The 20,181-nt window shown below is 37.1% G+C and overlaps 1 protein-coding gene across 1 annotated transcript; it reads left to right on the top strand.

Moving 5' to 3' along the window:
- The first annotated feature begins 643 nt into the window (after positions 1–643).
- LOC135469046 (V-type proton ATPase subunit B) lies at positions 644–20,167 on the top strand. Its single transcript, XM_064747565.1, has 14 exons — positions 644–773; positions 8,456–8,511; positions 8,828–8,926; positions 9,335–9,428; positions 10,231–10,308; positions 11,589–11,728; positions 12,234–12,338; positions 12,838–12,935; positions 13,620–13,743; positions 14,624–14,774; positions 15,316–15,398; positions 16,151–16,255; positions 17,551–17,680; positions 18,161–20,167. The coding sequence occupies exons 1-14, from the start codon at positions 653–655 to the stop codon at positions 18,307–18,309; spliced, it is 1,533 nt and encodes a 510-aa protein (XP_064603635.1). The 5' UTR covers positions 644–652; the 3' UTR covers positions 18,310–20,167.
- The last annotated feature ends 14 nt before the right edge of the window (positions 20,168–20,181 follow it).

Below are 20,181 nucleotides of genomic sequence, written 5' to 3'. Positions count from 1 at the left end.
CTTACTAGGCTTAATAATAATCTTTTTCTAAAACAATGTGAATTACACTTTAGTCTGAACTTTAGTATATAATACCAGGTTTAAATTCTAACACACATTTAAAAATAATTGTAACTGCATGAGCCCCTGTCACTTGATATATGTGTTTCCCTTTTATTCCCATTTAATTTGCATTATCAATACTATCAGTCACAATTCTCAAATAACTGAACACATCAACAAACTAGAAGCTTGAGCAAACAATTATGGGTCTAAGCCGCACGTGTGTGGCTCAACTGACCTGACGATGTAATAGCATATCAAGCAGTACGGAACTGCTCTTTACGTAATTACATCGTTAAATAAGGTGTCCGTCACCGTCAGCTTCACTCGTGGAGCTACATGTACAAGACTTCAAGGATATGACTCGTCAGTTCTCTGAATTCTTTATTTGTTGATTGTTATTATCTCACAATGATATATGATTACTGAGTATATATGTAGTTATTTTTCACGCTGGGAGTATGAACATAAACGTGTCTTAATTGGTCATGCTAATAAACTCGACTTCGGCAGTAGGGGGAAAGCTAATATAAAAAAATCATGAAGAGTTATCTCCCTTGTGGAGCTCGTGACAGCTTGCTACTCCACTGAATCACATGACAGAGGCAAAATGGCGAAGAAGGGTGATCTGATCGACATGGGCTCTTTAAATGGACCGCTAGATTCTATTGGAGCGAGAAAGACACACCAATTGGCGATCACAAGAAATTACATTACACAGCCCAGGTTAAGTAAGTGAATATTTTCTTCAGCAGAATCGTTTTGAACGTAGATATCGGAAAAGACTTATGCAGCACACCGGCATCACTTGGATTTTGATGAATGCGGGCCACCTGCAACTCGGGACTGACAGTGTCACGCTAAACGTCCTAAAATTAACTTTCACAAAATATACAGTACATTGTTTTATTTGTTATATGTCCTAATACATGATTACATAACCCAGCTTTGTGCTTTTCTGACCTTGTTTATTAACACGCAGAATTTTATGAAGCATTCTTAAAATTTTGTGTTCATGAATCCTAATTGATCTGTTCCGCCTGCTGTAGTCGGTCAAGTCAGTTTCTCGATTTCCGGACACAAGAAAATGCTCTTCATGAATAAAAACGTATTAGCAGTCTAGGCAAAAAAATATTCTTTCATTATTTATGACAATTGCAGTTGTGTATTCATTTTTCTGTGCATCAGTGATTTTATCTTTGGCATTTTGTGGAAAAACTAATAAGATCAGATTGTGTTGTTATTGAAACAAGTACAGATATACGGAATTACAGGAAAATTTCCCTCATTTTAGGAGAACCTACTTGTTAATTTTCTCATTTACACTCAGCATTTTACCAATCAGCCAGTATCTGCTGCTTAGTTCTTGAGGCATGTTTACTCTGGTAGGCCTACTGCCTGTGTATGCTAGGTAAACAGGATAAGTCTTGAACATTTGGGTCACTATATAGTTAAACAGTATGTGCAAGTTGTCTGTGTTTTCTTCTATCTAATCTCCAGGTGCAGGCTAAAGACTTCGTGGTGATAATGCTTTTAGAATTGATTTTTTTTGTGTATTCATGTTATTATGATATTAAATATGATGTATGTATTTCATTTTCATCAAAGTGACACATACCTTGTAGATACATGTAAAGTGTAAAGTAGTACATCTAATGGAAATATATGTATTATTTGTGGACTAAAGAATGTAATCTCAAAAGCTATTTTAAAGTTCAGTCCTGAATAGATCACACAAGTTGGGAAAAGTACATCTAGCTGTTTCTGCTGTCACCGTGGTCAAGTTGCTATTCTTCATTCGAATTCAATCAAAGGATTTCCATGGTCAGATTAAATTCTTCTTATGAAGGATTTCAAGGTGATAAGAGTGACCAGTTGGCAGGGCACCAGGAATGCTATGTAGATGAGTGTCCTACAGGTACATGTTTCTGGTATCTGACATAAGAAAGGCCATATTGGGTCAGGTATGCTGGAAATCTAATTAAATTCTGTTTATTTTGAGTAAATTGTCTTACAAATAGTCGAGTGATCAATGCATAATTTAAATTTTGGAAAGTAATTGGTTATTTCAGGTTATTGTATGAATGCAGTCAAGTACATTTGGTTTCACTGGTATGGCCCTGCCTCTTTGACACGGTAATCAGGGACAAATGTGTGCAAATGTATAGATGGTAGGACAGAGGAGGTCACACATTGCTGTGTCTCTATCATTGCCTCCATACTGCCTCCATGGTCACACGAGTATGTGTTTACAAAGTGTTCTAACAAATGGCACCCTAGACTTGTGCTATTCTTGTTCACTAGCACAGTTGTACAGACATATTAGACTTTATTGGAGAGGACTTCAGAGCTATTGTTGACAGTGGTCTAGAATACTGTATTTCAATTTTCAGAAGCACATGAAGGCTTTAAAATTTTCTGATAAGAAATTAACCCTATGCCACAAAAACATGCTTAAGGCAGGGTGGGTGAATGAATCAGAATCCAGCAAAATGTGTCGCTTAAGAAAGGTGAACTTTAGGCGAAATACAGTACCTCTGACAATTAAGATCATTTATAAGCCTTACTGTTTGAGCAGCAACCAGATTAATGTAATAAAGTGGGATAGTTCCTCTGAGCTCATCTTGGTAGAATTCAAGTGATCTCCAGCATTTCTTCATACAAGGCTACATTACAGTGCATTGACCATCAAAATCACATTGAGTCACAAAGACCTTGAGAATAATGGAAGAATAAGAGTCTTGAGAATTGGTTGTCAGAGTATCCCTTCTGGTAATGAACTGTAGTCAGAGTATCCCTTCTGGTATTGAACTGTAGAAGACCACGTCTCCTGTTCATGTTCAAATGCATCACTTGCTGGCCACTATTTGTCTGAAGTTTTTTCTGGTACCTCACTGTACTTGATGAGGAATGACCTGACTGAGGGAGCCTCTATTCTGCGGGCCTTTCCCCTGCCTAAACTTGAATACAACAGCACTAGTAAAAATTGATACAAAATAAGTTAGCCCCACATTGTGCGGGAATAAAATGATTGCATGGACAAGGATAAATGCTCAGTATTGATGATCTAAGATACTGTGTTATGCCCACATGTACATGTTGCTGATGAGGAGAAGGAGCTTTGGTTAATTCATAGTGGAAAGCAATTTTATGATCTGTAATTCTTCAACTTTTTTGCATGTTTGTAAGGTGTTTATTTAAGCATATTTTGAGGGCATTATTGCTCTTTCATAAGTAAAAAAGTTCATGAGGGTACGTATTATTGTTAAGTACTTGAATGTTAACATAAGTATGGCGTTATCCAAAACAGTTTCAAAACTTGCATCTTTTCCTTTTAATTTGTCTAGACTGATGCAATACATGTACTGTATCTATGAAAATTAGGTGTATGTATCTTTATTTTTATGTTCATTTAGCAGGAATGCAATATCAGATAATGTGAGTGGTGTATAAGTGTATACATGTGATGCAACATGTAGCACAGGTGCAATAAGAAAAAAATTTCGATGCATAGATCAGGTAAACTTGGATCTGGACAGCTAAATATTTTTGGGTGCACTGACTGTAAGTGGGCGCATATGTTGATTCAATGTACCCTGAATTTTGACTGAATTTGACTGAAGATGTAAAGAACTTGTATAGTAACTCAATTTCAGTGTTATAAGATGCTCGTACAGATATCAGCCAATGTGAAAAATTTAACTGACTTAGTCTTTCAGTCAGTCTCACAGAATTCATGTACAGTAAAAAACATTGACTTAATGAGAAACTAAAATTGTACATGTTATCTTTTGAATATTATCATTTTATTCAAACTGAAGTCTGTAAATAGGTACATGTACGTGTGCACTTTGTAGCTACATGTACATTACACACATACTAGTTTAACTGATAATCTGTGAGTCTTAAGCAGTGTGGGTAGTTTCCGTGCAAACATGTGGCATCATACGTTTCATACATAACATAAGGGGCTGGAACTGCTTAGAATTTCCAGTCTCATGGCCTGTATCCAAATGGCTGGTGAACAGATTTAGCTTCTCCATGTACATTGTATGCTACAAAGAATAAGCACAATTGTGTGTGGCATTCAGCGATTCTTCATAGCATTTTTGCCACCACCTGTATGTAATATGCAGACCAGTTTCTAACAAGTGCATGTGGCTGAACCATCAGTTGTGTTCTCTTGAGAAATGACTAGCCTTGAACCAAGGAGGTCATGTGCTCAGCTGATGCATCTCCTGCTGGATTGACTCTGGCTTTGTCAAGGTAGCTGCCACGACATGTCGTGGTTTCTTCTGAGCACAGAATTTCATCTGATTCATCTGTCTACTCGCATTTTTGTATGCCTTACACAGTTTCCGCTGGGTTCTGCATGGTTTCCTCTGGGCTTTACATGGTTTCCTTTGGGCTGTACAGTTTTCTTGCATTCATATAGGCCTTACATGGGTTCCTCCGGGGTCTGCACAGTTTCCTTTGAAACATCTGGGAGTGTTTCCTCTGGACTGTGTGTGGTTTCCTCTTGACTGTGAGTGGTATTCTCTTGGCAGTCTGTGGCATCCTCTGGGCTCTGCATGGTTTCATTCGTGTTCTGCATGGTTTCCATTATTCATGAATGAAATAAATCAATCTCAGTATCAATGTTGAAATTTATCATTCTGTATTCCTGAACTCTGTTTGATCAATTCCGTATCCTGGCTGAAAAAGGCTACTGGTATTTGGCCTTGTAAAAGAAAAAAAAGACCAAATTATAATCTAGGACATATGAGCTGTCATATTTTGCAGATATGTGTGTTCAGCGCTTGAACCAGAGTGCAACTCATTTAATCTGTGCCATATGTTCTGCAACTGTCCTTTAGACTCTGGAGTACAATGTAGAGAGCGTCAACTTGGTTTTAATGGAAAATGTGTCCAGACACTGCTGACAGTACCTGGTTATGAAATTCTCTCATTTCATCTTGATTTGATTGGCCATTTTTATGCTGTCCTGAGAAATACTTCACTTATACCACAGTCCTCCCCCCCCCCCCCCCCCCCCCCACTTTCAGCATTGTAGTGGGAAAATAACAAGCACAGGGGAACCCATGACAATGTGCAGGTGACAGACCTTGTGGCAGCCCTGCCCATGTACAACATTTCACTTTGATTTGCATGTACATATATGTATACATGTACACTAGTTGGTAGTGAGCTTAGATACATGTACACCAATGCGGTCGCTGTGAGTTCAAGTCCAGTTCATGCTGGTTTTTCCTCCAGCCATATGTGGGAAGATCTGGCTGCAATCTGCGGATGGTCATGGGTTTCCCCTGTGCTCTGCCTGGTTTCCTCCCACCATAATGCCGGCAGCTGTAGTACAAGTGATGTATTCTTGAGTATGTCGTAAAACACCAATAAAAGAATAAATAGATTTATGTATTTGTGTCTATTGTGATACGTTTAGTATATTTGTACCTATCAACAATAACTCAGCTTTTTTTTTCGGTTTTGTTCATAGATGCTTACATTTACAGGTAATTTTACTGCATGACACTCACAGAGAGATTGAGAATGATATATGTTGGGCAATGGCCCTGCGCAGGTTGCGTACTCGTCTAATCAGATTGGGCGAGTTAGAATCAGAGTGGTTTACTCTTGTTTTGATTTAGCCCATTTAACAAGCCCATTGATTTTGCTGTGTGTGAGGAGAGCTGTTGAGCGCAGGCTCTGTACGATGGGGATGGGTTTGCTTGCATATCTCAGCGGTAATCACACATTGATTGTGGTTCGGTCTGCTGGGGCTGCTCTAGGCAGGAGGCTTTGACATAGCTAGTGCTCCACGGGGACACACAGGAGCTGAAGCACTCCTGGGGATGGCAGCGAGGGGAGGGAGGGATGTTGTCAATTAATGCCCTCAATAAAATGCGGTGATTTGCATTTATGGACCAATGTCTTGTAAATTTTTAATTTTTTGGCTGTTCATGTCAGTGTTTTAAACCGTTAAACAGATTACTTGTGGCTAATGTGTGGGTTGCATCAAACAGCTTTGGGCAGTGATTGAAAGCAGAATTATGTTCTTATTTTTGAATTGCACTGTAAGCCTGGAAATAATTTTCAAGTTTGCGCAGGACAGAATGACAGTTCTTCCAGCTGTTCACACTATTGAGAAACTTAAAACGTTTTTTTTTTTTTTTACATTGGAAATGGACAAAATTATTTCATTAGAACTGTTGTGAATATTCTATTGGTGCAAATGAACATTTTCTGTGGTAACCTGTTGTTACCATAATTCTTCTAAAAATTTTTACACACATTAGGAGTTTTGAAAGTAGAATATAACATTTCTTTACCAGCCTCTTGGAAAAGTAAAGACATGAGTATGTTGTTCATTAGATGGTCTAACCATGTGAGAAAAAAGAAAATCCATATTTCTGCTACAATAACATATATATGGCTAAAATGAGTGGACCAGGTGTCCCAAATTTTAGAAGAAATAGAGTAGTCACCAGGTAGCCAATGCGGCGTTTCGCTAGAAAGATATTATAATTTACACAGAATTCTGACACATACATGGTACCCTAGCATCATCCCCTAGAAATAATTTTGAAATGCTAGGGCACAAGAGTTGTTTTTTCAAACCCAACCTCGGACAAGCACATTGCTTGTGGGGCCTTCAGGTAACAAGCAGTTGATGGCCCTTGTGTGTAGGCATTGGCACAAACTGATGGTCACTGAAGACCACTTATCTTCTGCCAATATATGTTTCATATTTTTCAGTGACATGTGGCAAAGTTTGTCAGTTTTAAACTTACCAAAGGTTAGTTGTTTACTCCACCCATAAGATTGACTGCTATCGTATGAATGAAAACTAATGTATGGCATTAGACAATCATCAAATAAATAAATAAATAAAATAAATTTTGTGTAAACTCTGAGTGAATGATATTTTAATCAAGCACAAAAATTTTGAATTTAGTATGTATAACAATCTGGCCTTTTCAAACGGTTCACTTTTTTGGATAATGGATAGGCATAATATTTGTCTTCATGAAATATGAAAAATAGCAAAGGCTGGTGAAAGGGAATGAAGCTCTTGACGCTGTATGCCTAAAAAAGGGCCTCCGTGGCTCAGTTAGTTAGCGCAGTGTAAGGACCCAGGAGTGTCTCACCAATGCGGTTGCTGTGAGTTCAAGTCCAGCTCATGCCAGCAACCTGCGGATGGTCATGGGTTTCCCCCCGGGCTGTGCCCGGTTTCCACCCACCATAATGCTGGTCGCCGTCGTATAGGTGAAATATTCTTGAGTACGGTGTAAAACAACAATCAAATAAATAAATAAATAACTTAAACGAGATAATCACAAACACGAGTTCAACTGTCAAAGACAGCAGCATGCCTCGGTATTAGATTTTCACAAAATTAAACACCTATAAAGTTACCTTGCTACTTTGCAGAGCACCAAAAAGTTGTCTCGGGTGTGTGAAAGGAAGTACCTTAAGATTATTCTTACATCTAGTTCTTAGATCTCATCCTATTTGCCACATCGAACACGATAATTGGTCCCAGTATGACTTTTAGATTCAACATCACGTCTACCATCACAGGGAAAGTCCAAAGCAAAACCAAAATCAAGCTCTTTGAAACCTCGTAGATACTGTTTTGTTGCATTCACCATGTTCCAGGATGGTTAGTAAGACCAGCAAATAAGTTTTGAGGTGAATTGTTTGCGCTAAAAGCCTAAATTTGATTATTTTGTTCAGTATGATTTTTGAAACTGCCGCTCCTCGCACCCTGCAAGTCATTGCGTCACGTCAGCTGTCCTAGAGAACCTAGGTTTAGGTCACGGTTTTGGAGCCAGATGTTTGGATAAATGAGCTGTTATGAATGTTGATATATTTGAAGAAAATTAAAGCTCGTTATTTTATTGTAAACTAATGGGCAGTGATATGTTTTCTGATCACAGGAATCACAGATTTTCTCAATTTTTTTGAGACGTCTATTTAGTGAAGTGTTTGGTTCAGTTTCAGCCGTTTCACATGTCAATATCAGGGTGCATCTCATTTATACACTTGTCAAAACATACAGACATTATCTTCACTGTTAACCACCTAAAAGCATTCAGAATAAATTATGGGATAAATAGGATATACAATTTGTGACCCATTATTTCAGATTTATTTTCACTTACACCTCTCCAAAGGCTCGGAACAAATGAAAATTATACCACTAATTTAATAAAACTGATATAATGGGTTACTCATTGTATATCCTCTCTGTATACAATAGATATATCTACTCACGGAAATAATGTACTATAGGAAAGAGTACCCTGCATATTATTATTATTATTGTTATTACATAAAGAACATATTTGGAGATATTAATCGTTGTGATATTATTCACGTCATATTGATTTGATTCCTTAATGTTCAATTTCAGCATACAAGACAGTATCTGGTGTGAACGGCCCATTGGTTATCTTGGACGACGTCAAGGTAAGCTTTCGATTTTTTTTTCATACCTAATTCAGTCTATGTCCTTGGTAGGTGAAGGTTAAGGGATGGATAGAGGAACACTAAGTGAAAGTGTGCTAAGGATGAGATATTGCCTCTCTCCAGGGGCCCTAAATTCTGATTGGCACCATAATAAATGTGTACATGCATTAGCAGATAGGGCAAAAGAATGTTCAAAGAATTTTATTGGCTTGAAAAGAATTGAGGATTGGAATGTAGCAGTTTGAATTATATAATAGATGATTATGTATACGTTATTAATGTATATTATATATGTCTGTGTGTTTTCTGCATGCAGTTCCCCAAGTTTGCAGAAATTGTGAAGCTTACCTTGGCAGATGGCAGCGTCAGGAGTGGACAGGTCTTGGAAGTCAGCGGTTCCAAGGCTGTTGTACAGGTAAAAACACTTCTGTGTCTTTGAAGAAATGTCAATCATGTTAAAATATATATAAAAAAAATTGCTGTGTTAATTGCACTTAATTGGATATTATTGGAGATTTTGGAGAGAAAATACAATTACATAGGTCATAGTTTTCTGCTTGATTAAAGTTGATTTAAAGTTAAGAAAACTGCACCAGTGTCACATACTTAATAAACAGCTGTCTGTTAATGTATGAATTCATGTGCTTGACTCCAGATTTCACTCGAACAACAAGCTGGAAATCAACTTAACAGCTTTGTACGTCACATTTTAGAGGAAGAATTGTCAATCAGGAAACTTACATGTATGTTAAATCTGAAGTCTGTTTATGTCTGAATCTTTAGAAACACATGTAATAAAGGCACCATTTCCTGTTTTGCTCAGGTGTTTGAAGGGACACCAGGGATTGATGCCAAGCACACAGTGTGTGAGTTCACTGGCGATATCCTGAGGATGCCAGTATCAGAAGACATGTTGGGTATGTACATGTATTTAGAAACAGTAATCTGGTACAAACGTGTAAGACGGTATCTCTCGTGAGTTATGTAAGTCACTGATGAGTTACATAAGTAGTCCAGAAGCAGATGGGTTGGGTGGGGGGGAGGGGTGGCCCCATGGACAAACGGGGTAGCAGTGCAATGCGGTGCAATAATCCAAGAGTCTCTCACCAATGCGGTTGCCGTAAGTTCAAGTCTAGCACACGCTGGCTTCCTCTCCAACAGTACGTGGGAAGGTCTGCCAGCAGCCTGCAGATCGTTGTGGGTTCTGCCCACTTTTCTCCCACCATAATTCTGGCTATTGTCTTATAAGTGAAATATTCTTGAGTACGGTGTAAAACACGAATCAGATATATAAATAAATAAATAAATAAATAAATCAGAAGCAGATGGTGATTACATGTTGCCTCTGTCAGTATGTGCATCAAGAATTTATGAGGGACACACACACAAAAAAGAGTCCGTTCTAGCATTATACTTCTTCTTGTTCTTTTCTATAATTAGTCGAGGATACTGTATAATTAGGTGTGCTCATAAAGCAAGATGTAGTTTACCAGCACTGTAGGGTAACGGGTGAGTGACATGTTTTTTGCTATTAAATCTTGGAAATAGCTTTTTAGGAGCAAAATTTCCTCCGTCATTTTCATAATGTATTCTTCACATGCAGCAAATGTGACTCCATAAATGCATCTGAATGATGTGAAGAACATGTTTCTTTTTTTTTGTTTTAAATTTTAAGATAGTGTAATACTAGATGTGTGCTCTCTATTTTTATTCTTACAGGTCGTGTATTCAATGGCTCAGGGACTGCTATTGACAAGGGACCACCAGTGCTGGCTGAAGACTTCTTAGATATTCAAGGTGTGTAAATGACAATTTTATATTATTAATACATTATTAAAACCAAAGAGGTGTTTACAAAAGAAATTATTTCACTGTCCTGTGTTTTGATAATGGCTTTTGATTTGGGTTTTAAACTATTTCCTCTGCTACTGAGATGATTTATTTATTTATTTGATTGGTGTTTTACGCTGTACTCAAGAATATTTCACTTATACGACGGCGGCCAACATTATGGTGGGAGGAAACCGGGCAGAGCCCGGGGAAAACCCACGACCATCCGCAGGTTGCTGACACACCTTCCCACTTACGGCCGGAGAGGAAGCCAGCATGAGCTGGTCTTAAACTCACAGCGACCGCAGCTACTGAGATGAAGAACATGTTCCTTTATCCCTAGCTAACTGCTGATATACAAATCATAACTTGTAAAATGCATCTAAGTTGCAGTATCAAGTTTGACAGAAAACCACTAGAGAAACTACAGAACAGATACTCAGAAAATTTGAAATTTTCTCAGTTGAGAGTTTTGATGTAATGCATTCACCTAATGTTAACTATTCACCTAATGTTTACCATTCACCTAACATTTACCATTTTACAAGTGGCACATTTGCTTGATTGTGGCTAATTCAACCAGCTAAGTGGGTCATTTAAGAGTTTTTTTTTGTAAAGTTTGATTAATTTCTTATCAGAGTGAGTGAGTGCTTGGGGTTTAACGTCGTACTCAACAATTTTTCAGTCATATGACGACGAAGGAATCATTAGGGTGCATGCACGTGTAATGTGCCTCCTTGTTGCAGGACGGATTTCCACCGCTCTTTTATTTAGTGCTGCATCACCTAGACGACTTACCGAAGGCAAGTAAGCCGCCCCGCCCGAGCCATTATACTGATACGGGTCAACCAGTCGTTGCACTATCCCCTTCATGCTGAACGCCAAGCGAGGAAGTTACAACTTCCTCTTTTAAAGCCTTAGGTGTGACTCGACCAAGGATTGATCCTGGATCTACCGGTCCCGAAGCGGACGCTCTACCAACTGTGCTATCCGGGCCGGTCTAATTTCTTATCAGAAAAATTTAGACATTAGCATTCAAAGTATCATTTTAAGGGCTTTATGTGCTTCTGAATTTACTTTTTTTTTTACATTTTAGGTGAAATACAGCATGTTTACGGTGTATCACATACATGTAGATGTGCTGAGACAATTTTCATTCTCATCTGGATTTCATCTGTGTGGGAAATAACTGTCGATATTTTACCTGTGTCTAATGCCTAATACTAAAACCTGTTATCTACCCACAGGTCAACCCATCAACCCCTGGTCCAGGATCTACCCTGAGGAGATGATTCAGACTGGTATATCTGCTATAGACACCATGAACAGTATTGCTAGAGGACAGAAAATCCCCATCTTCTCAGCAGCTGGTTTGCCGCATAATGAAGTAAGGAAACCTCTTATCACTCAGTACTTCCTCATAACTCAAAGGGAGTTTCCGTTCAACAGATGCACGTACATGCATGCATAAAAGTGGCATTGATCCAGTGTATGACTTCGCTCTGTTCACCTTACTGTTTTCACAAGAAGAAATTCCCTTCAGAAAAGTGTTGTGGGACAGTCGCAGGATACTGTTGTCTGCGTGTGAGAAAAGGTCTTTGCTATGCCACACCTTAGCTTTTAAGATGATTAGATTAAGTTAAATTTTAATCCAGTACAAAGGCTTGTAGGAGTGTACAAAGCCTCAGTTTCCAAGGCCTGATGTACTGTCTTTGTTGTGTGGGAGAAAATGTTCTTGATTTATTGTATATGTTGTATAGAATTGACTTTCTCTCCATGCATCTTTTGTCTAGAATTGACTTTCTCTCCATGCATTTATTGTGTAGAATTGACTTTCTCTCCATGCATGTGTTGTGTAACTGCTTACTGAACAGTTCTACCTTGTTTTGTAGATTGCTGCTCAGATTTGTAGGCAGGGTGGTTTGGTCAAGCTGCCGGGGAAGAGCGTACTGGATGACCATGACGACAACTTTGCCATTGTCTTTGCTGCTATGGGTGTAAGTTACTCTAGATCTTCAACTTTTTCAACCGTCTCTGTAACCAATATTTGGAAACATTCTGAGAGAACTATGTTGTGTAAAGAAATAATTGGCACAGTTTTAGGAAGCTTACATCTTAGGTGACACAAACAAATCATTTTAACCTCATTTTTGTACTAATTGTTGTATGAATTCCACTAAAAAAGAAACTGCTTTAGAATTTGGAAATCTTGAATTTGCTGTAGATATGTATATATTTTACTTAAGTACATGTAAATATTTTTTGTAGTTTACAGTTTTGTTTTACAGTTATAAATACTGCCTGTTTAAAGCAAGTTGAGGAAAGATATCAGTTCGGCTACACCAGTTTTAATTTTTATTTTAAGGACAGAATGAACCTAATCCACTTAACTCACTGTCAGAGACATATTTAACTTGTTTTAGAAGCTCAGTAAAATTGGAACCTAGATGTGTTATCTATATAATGGTTCTCATGTGGCTGTCCTCCCTTGACCAGGTGAACATGGAGACAGCCCGATTCTTCAAACAGGATTTTGAAGAGAACGGCTCCATGGAGAATGTGTGCCTCTTCCTCAACTTGGCTAATGACCCCACGTGAGTAAACTGTAGAACAAATGTAACATGTAGTTACAGTTAATTTATGCTTTTGTTCTCTTTATTGATTATTGAAACTACTCAAGAATTTTTCGCGTATTCGTATATATGCAGACATACAGTTTTTCTCCCGTTTATTATGTAAAAACGCACTTTTGGAAGAACATAAAGGCATTAAAATGATATTTTTGATGACAGCACTTAAATTTTTCTGATAATAAATTAATCATACTTTACAAAAAAAAAAAAAAAAAAAAAAAATTAGGTGGATGAATAAGTCAAAATCAATAAGTCACTTGAAATCTGCTAAAATTTGGTGAAATACCATGAAGTGGAGATCCAGCAGAGCTGAGTATAAACCGCAGCTGAAAGCGGGTGGCATAATACACCAATCAAATTAGTAACTACAGGTAAATGCTTTATGACAGTTCTTTACTTTAATGTGCTACGTGTAGTTGTATAATGAGGTCGGTGTCTGCGTGCTCTATGTTGTATGCAGTGGGTTTGAGTTTGTGTCTATTACAACATACAGTAGAAATGATTTATTCAGAAAGGAAAACTTCTGCCTTAATAAAAACGAATAGCTTGAATCTTTAGAATAATGACAACTCTGATTCATTTAATTTTGGTTACTCTTAACCCCTGCTGTAACGTATCCTGATGTCCCTACTTGTATGTTTGTAGGATTGAGCGTATTATCACGCCCCGTATTGCACTGACCACTGCCGAGTTTCTGGCTTACCAGTGTGAAAAACACGTGCTAGTCATCCTTACTGATATGAGCTCCTACGCTGAGGCCTTGAGAGAAGTAAGTCAGTTAGCTGGTTAACCTGAAGCAGGCAGCACAGCTGTCAGTATTAATTGTTGTTTTATGGGCCAGAATAAACCAGAGGATAGTATGAAAATAAAACTTGAAAGCCATATAATTTGTGGAAAAACCTTGGAAAACATGAAAATCAGAAAAACATCAAGATCTGACAAAATTAAAAGGTAGATTTTTCACTTTGTATCACATTTTGTGATATGTTAATGTCACTTTGCCTGTAAAACATATTAAACTAAAACTGGTGTCAACTTGTGATTAAATGTAAGGCTTAGTGAAAACTATGATAAGGTTATAATATCAACTTAACCAAACACAAAGTGTAAAAAATGCATTTAGAAATTTCATAGTACATTTGCTGATGTTTTAACTATAATAATTTTCACTCAAAATGAAATACAAGTAGTTTTGATCTTGAATTTTTAAGTTAACCTAAACTCATAACCATCATCATATGCATGAGATATTCTTATGTACGGTGTAAAACTACAGTGAATCAAAACTTACATTGATGATCAGATTACCTCCCTTTAACAAAACAGGCTAATTATTATAAATAGTGTTTCCTAAACAACTCCCTGTATGAGAACCATGTTGCAGTATTGCTGGTGTGAAAAGATTTGCTGGTCAAACTCACCATGTAGTGTAAGACCACCGTTAAATTTGACTTGAAAGTAGGGCTTCATGAACTTTGGTTTATCCCAGTGGCTATTCTGTATACCGGGTGAAGTGGATGAGCTTTCTTTCCTTTCCTGTTTTAGCTATTTTAGAGATTGACCTACTTGTAACATTTGATTCTGATATTCACTTGTGATTTCAGAGAAATATGTGTAATCAGTAATAAAGCATGTCTTACTTTCCTTAGGTATCAGCTGCCCGAGAGGAAGTACCCGGTCGCCGTGGTTTTCCAGGTTACATGTACACCGATTTAGCCACTATATACGAGAGAGCAGGTCGTGTAGAAGGCCGCAATGGCTCCATCACACAGATTCCAATTCTCACCATGCCCAATGACGGTGGGTTAGACAGAGTTGCTATGATTAATCTCCTGTATGTGCAGGGAATTTTTGTGTTTATGTTAGCAGTTTGATAAGTTCCTAGAGTAATTTAGAGTAGAAAAACAACATTGAAATAAAAGAAATATGTGAAGTAGGTGTGTATTTCGTTTTGGCTTTTGAGAAAATCTTTATGATGCACATTTCATTTTTTTGTATTTTGCAAGAAAATATTTGTTCCTCTGAAACATAATATCAACTTTGGACTAAGAGTTAAAGATATCTTAATCAAGACTGCATTGTCAAACACAGATTTGATGTACAGGTATGTGTATTAAATACTTTGGATTCTGCATGCGCAGTGATTCTTTAATGCTTTATGTTACTGCCATCTAATCAACTTTCGTTTTATATAAAGTATTCAAACCACTGAAGTTTCCACTTTGTGCCATTTTCAAGCCACATTTGCTGCATACTGGAATTACTGAAGTAGGATTTGACTCTTGACTCTCCTGTTTTAAGTTATTTCCTGCATACTAATTGTCGGTGTTTCTTGTTGCAGATATTACCCATCCCATCCCTGATTTGACAGGTTACATCACTGAGGGTCAGATCTATGTGGACAGACAGCTTCATAACAGACAGGTTAGTATGATGACAGGCTCTACCTGTTGTCATCGATTACAGATGGGTATTTAAAATCAGTTTTATTGGAGGAAAAGATAACAGGCAATATAATCTAAGTAATTTTGGAACAGGGTTGAAACAGACCTAAACCTAATTTTGGAACAGGGTTAGAAACAGACCTAAACCTAATTTTGGAACAGGGTTGAAACAGACCTAAACGGCTGTGTTCAGAACCATTTTTTTCCTTGTTTGCTCTATAAATGAAGTTTTTATTTAGAATTCTTTTGAGGCCATGGGATGCAGTTTGTTTGTGAAAGTGAAAACATAATGTGGTATTATTTGTACCCCATGCTGAATAGAAAGGCTGTGGTGCCATCAGCAGAAACAGCTTTTTCTCGGCTTATAGGAAGAACTTGTGTCTGATTGGTTTAAAATTGATAACATGGTGATGCTTTGGATTTTCTCCATGTGCACGATTTTGCTTACATTGAACGGTGATGCCTCATTTAAGCCACATCACAAAAATAAAAAACTATGCTTTTGACACTTCATGTGCAGTGTTTTATTGGTGCATATATACAGTTTGTGGAGTGTTCTTTTCTTTTATTTATTTATTTATTTGATTGGTGTTTAATGCTGTACTGAAGAATGTTTCGCGTATACGACGGTGGCCAGCATTACGGTCTTTTCTTTTAACATTAAGCGTATCAGGATGGCATTAGACCTCTGGCAATCCATGAAAGTCATGAGTGTCATGTTTTCCTTATCAGATTTACCCTCCAATCAACGTGCTGCCGTCTCTGTCAAGATTGATGAAGTCTGCTATTGGTGAAGGCATGACAAGGGAAGACCACTCTGATGTGTCAAACCAACTGGTATGTACTGTTGATTCTCCCAACAGCTTCAGGTACACTACAGGTGGCAAACAGGACTGAGGACCCTCCAAGCAAGCTAGAACATGGGCTTAAAGCCCGAGTTCAGCCATTCCCACTAGCAGGACCAAATACAGCTTTCTAATTTGGGCACCTTTTTGGTAGCCTACTATGGGCTGAAATCACGTCAGATATAGAGAAATTAATACCTTATATTCCAAATTTTAGGGACAAAAATTTCTTTAACACATTTTACACGCATTGCCAGTAGAATTGAAAAAGTTTTTTTCATACATTTAAGTTAAATTTATCAGGCAGTATTGCCTGTAACTTTGGCTTTTTTGAGCACAATGTAGTTTTGGCACCCCTTTTGGGTATCAAACCTGGACCTATTTGCTGTGCGGTGCCACACTTGTACTCTGACTGAAATCATGTTGAAAGTGATATAAAATCACTCAGATGCATAGGAACAAACTTTCAACTTCAATAATTTTTTGGTTTGAAGTGAAATTTCAGTTCTGTACACCAGCTCATATATCACCCTTCCGTATAACTTCAAAAATTTACAGTGAAAAATACATTAAACACTGCACTAATGTTAAAATAAATATTAAAATTACTTCTGTAAACACATTTTGTAATCTGAATTTGTCTTTGCAGTATGGGAACCATCAATAATAACCATATGAAGTTTATTTTTGGAGGCAGTCCTTTGTTTATCATTATCCTGAATTTTCGGTTTTTCCAAAACCTGGTGTCATCTTTTGTCAGTCTTGTCTGGTCTTGTGAGTTAACACTACTAGAATAGAGAATTTTGTGCAGATGTGTATGTTTGTATACAGGCTCGAAATCAGGTGTCATTTTTTGTCAGTCTTGTCTGGTCTTGTGAGTTAACACTACTAGAATAGAGAATTTTGTGCAGATGTGTATGTTTGTATACAGACTCGAAATCAGGTGTCATCTTTTGTCAGTCTTGTCTGGTCTTGTGAGTTAACACTACTAGAATAGAGAATTTTGTGCAGATGTGTATGTTTGTATACAGACTCGAAATCAGGTGTCATCTTTTGTCAGTCTTGTCTGGTCTTGTGAGTTAACACTACTAGAATAGAGAATTTTGTGCAGATGTGTATGTTTGTAAACAGACTCGAAATCAGGTATCATCTTTTGTCAGTCTTGTCTGGTCTTGTGAGTTAACACTACTAGAATAGAGAATTTTGTGCAGATGTGTATGTTTGTACATATAACTGCATTTCTATTCATGTTTATCCTGACTGGGATTATTTGTGTGTTTTCAACAGTATGCCTGCTATGCCATTGGTAAGGATGTCCAGGCCATGAAAGCCGTGGTGGGAGAAGAGGCCCTCACACCAGAGGATTTACTCTACCTTGAATTTTTGACCAAATTTGAGAAAAACTTCATTTCTCAAGGTAATATAAAAAGTGTTTATTACTCAATAATTGGCATTTTTCAACAGACACATATTGCTTGATTCTGATTGGTTATGCCACCTTTTATGGACACTTAAGAGCTTTTTGTGAAGTTTGATTAATTTCTTATCAGAAAAATATAAGTTGTGACATGAATAGTGTCATTTTAAGGCCTTTACCTGCTTTGAGTGAAATACAGTAATTGCTCTTTAGTTCAGATTAAAAGTTGCCAAATAAAATTCCAATAAGCTTGCTGCAATGTTAATTCTTTTACTGCTTTAAACTCAAATAAATAATGTTCTTTTTGTTGTAAAAAGTGTCAGTTTCAGACCACACTCGTTCCAGTTGCATTTGCTGCTTCCAGTTGTTTATTAAACTGTTTATAGAATCTTCAGGGTGAAACCTTGATTACATTTCAGTATAAATTTTGTTGTGATTTTGTTTAAATTTTTTTTTCTTTTTTTTTTTCTAATTTTCCAGGGCATTACGAGAATCGAACAATCTTCGAGTCTTTAGACATTGGCTGGCAACTGCTACGAATTTTCCCGAAAGAAATGTTGAAACGAATTCCCCAGAGCACGCTTGCCAAATACTACCCACGTGATTCTCGTCAGCTGACCACACTGTAGACCGGGAAGATTTTAGTTCAGGAAGACTTTAATACGAAGCCCACTCCTGACTTCACACTGTACCATACATGTACATTAGACCTTTCTGGCATGTTAATAATCTGTGTGTATAGGCTGCCGGATTAGACACATCTCAGTAGTTAGAAAAGTAAAGGAAGTACACAGGCAACTATTTAAGTCAACAAGGTATTACTGATATGTTCCTCCGAGTTTTTAAGACTGGAGAGTGATATGAATTCATTTTGATATTATTAGTAATGTTAGTATTTGTGTCTATTACCTCCTCAGTAAAATGCAGTTGTAAAAAAACAAAATGACAAAAGATGTGAGTTATTTCAAAACAACCTGCAGGTGCATGTGTTGAGCATAATTATTTGTGTCAATAGAGAACTGTATTGCCTGCACTTCTGTACGGTCAGTTGTTCAACTCTTTAGTGTCTGCTTCATATCATTTACTTGGGACCTTCTCTGTTTGTTCGGATTTACTAACCATTCCATATATGCCTAAAAAATAAGTGAAGAAGTGCGGAAAAGCGAAATATTAATATGACTGATGTATTTATTTATTTGATTTGTCTGTACAGAATTAAATTTGATATTTGTGTTAATTGTTGCTGTATGAAAGCGTTGTAGAATCATCAGACTCATTTCACATGTGTGTTTTTTTTCTTCTTTTGTCATTTTGCTCTGCTCAGTTTAAAAAACGATTTTGCGTATTTGTTAAAATTTTGTGATTATTGGCTTTTCTGTTGTGGACATTAACACCAGTGCTGTTGATGAATGTGTAGGTGCTAAACTGGGACTAGCCACATACTACTTACTGCAGACTGTTGTAAGAACATGCGTATTGGTAACAATCCCATGTTTGAAATGCAATTACCAATTTGTTGGAATTTGATACAGTGTTGTCATGCTCTCAACAGCCTGGATTTCTCAGTTAACAATATCCCAGAGTCTGTTTTGCAAATCATACATTTGATAGTAAAGTGCCATATTGTTTCACATATAAATGAAATCTGGATAGGGAACGGAAAAAGTCTTTGGGGGTCGTAGTACCAATTTACCCACCTACAATGATTTATGCGTGTATTTGTAATTTTATCATTATAATACAACATTTTGCGTTAGTAATTTCTATGTGAAGAATACACAAGGCTTACATATACAAAGAGAAGTAATTTCAATATCTAGATCTGCAATACTTGTGCAATATGAAAAACAAGATTCTGTATTTTAAAGGAACTTTGGCAGGTGCATTATATTAAAACAAAAATATCAGTTTCCATGGCCCTGTTTCAGAAAACTGGTTGGGACTAGTTTCACAAATCGTCATAAAACGTTTTTCATAATTTTTCTAACAAATCCTGTCGAGGGTGTTATATCCTACAAACATGATTTACAAAAAATTATGTAAAATATGACTTGTGAAGTTTTGTATTCTTTGTAATTGTGAAAGCACCTTATTCTGCAGCCATTCCACAGTCAATAGCTTTCAAAGTATCACACCACAAAGTCACTTAATAATATGTACAAGTATGTTTCTTTATCTCAATCCGATACAGTATATGAGGTGTTCAGCCATCCAATGGTAGGTAAATTCAAATGAGAAATGTAATTAATGTATAATCAAAATAAAACAATAGGCCGTGTTTATGAGAAGACCGAGTTTAGGTCTAAGTCTGCATTGAATGTGTGAAGAGGTATATTATTAGCTAGAACTGCTGACTTTACCCTGTCCTGTTCAAAGATTTCATCGGTTCTGCAGAGTTACCTCCCTCATATCCTCTCCTATTATCCAGGACATAGTTGTACTGTTATGAGTCAGAGGAAAAAAAAAAAAAATAAAGATTGACATGTTACGATCCTTGATTG

The sequence above is a fragment of the Liolophura sinensis genome, chromosome 6, assembly GCF_032854445.1.
Source record: "Liolophura sinensis isolate JHLJ2023 chromosome 6, CUHK_Ljap_v2, whole genome shotgun sequence".
Lineage (NCBI taxonomy): Eukaryota > Metazoa > Mollusca > Polyplacophora > Chitonida > Chitonidae > Liolophura > Liolophura sinensis.
The sequence above is the reverse complement of the archived record's forward strand: the minus strand, read 5'-3'. Positions and strand labels throughout refer to the sequence as shown.

Coding starts and splice junctions, on each gene's coding strand:
- LOC135469046 (XM_064747565.1), top strand. CDS start 653: ATGGCGAAGAAGGGTGATCTGATCGACATGGGCTCTTTAAATGGACCG. Junction 774..8,455: donor CATTACACAGCCCAGGTTAA/GTAAGTGAATAT, acceptor GTTCAATTTCAG/CATACAAGACAGTATCTGGT. Junction 12,936..13,619: donor AACTTGGCTAATGACCCCAC/GTGAGTAAACTG, acceptor GTATGTTTGTAG/GATTGAGCGTATTATCACGC.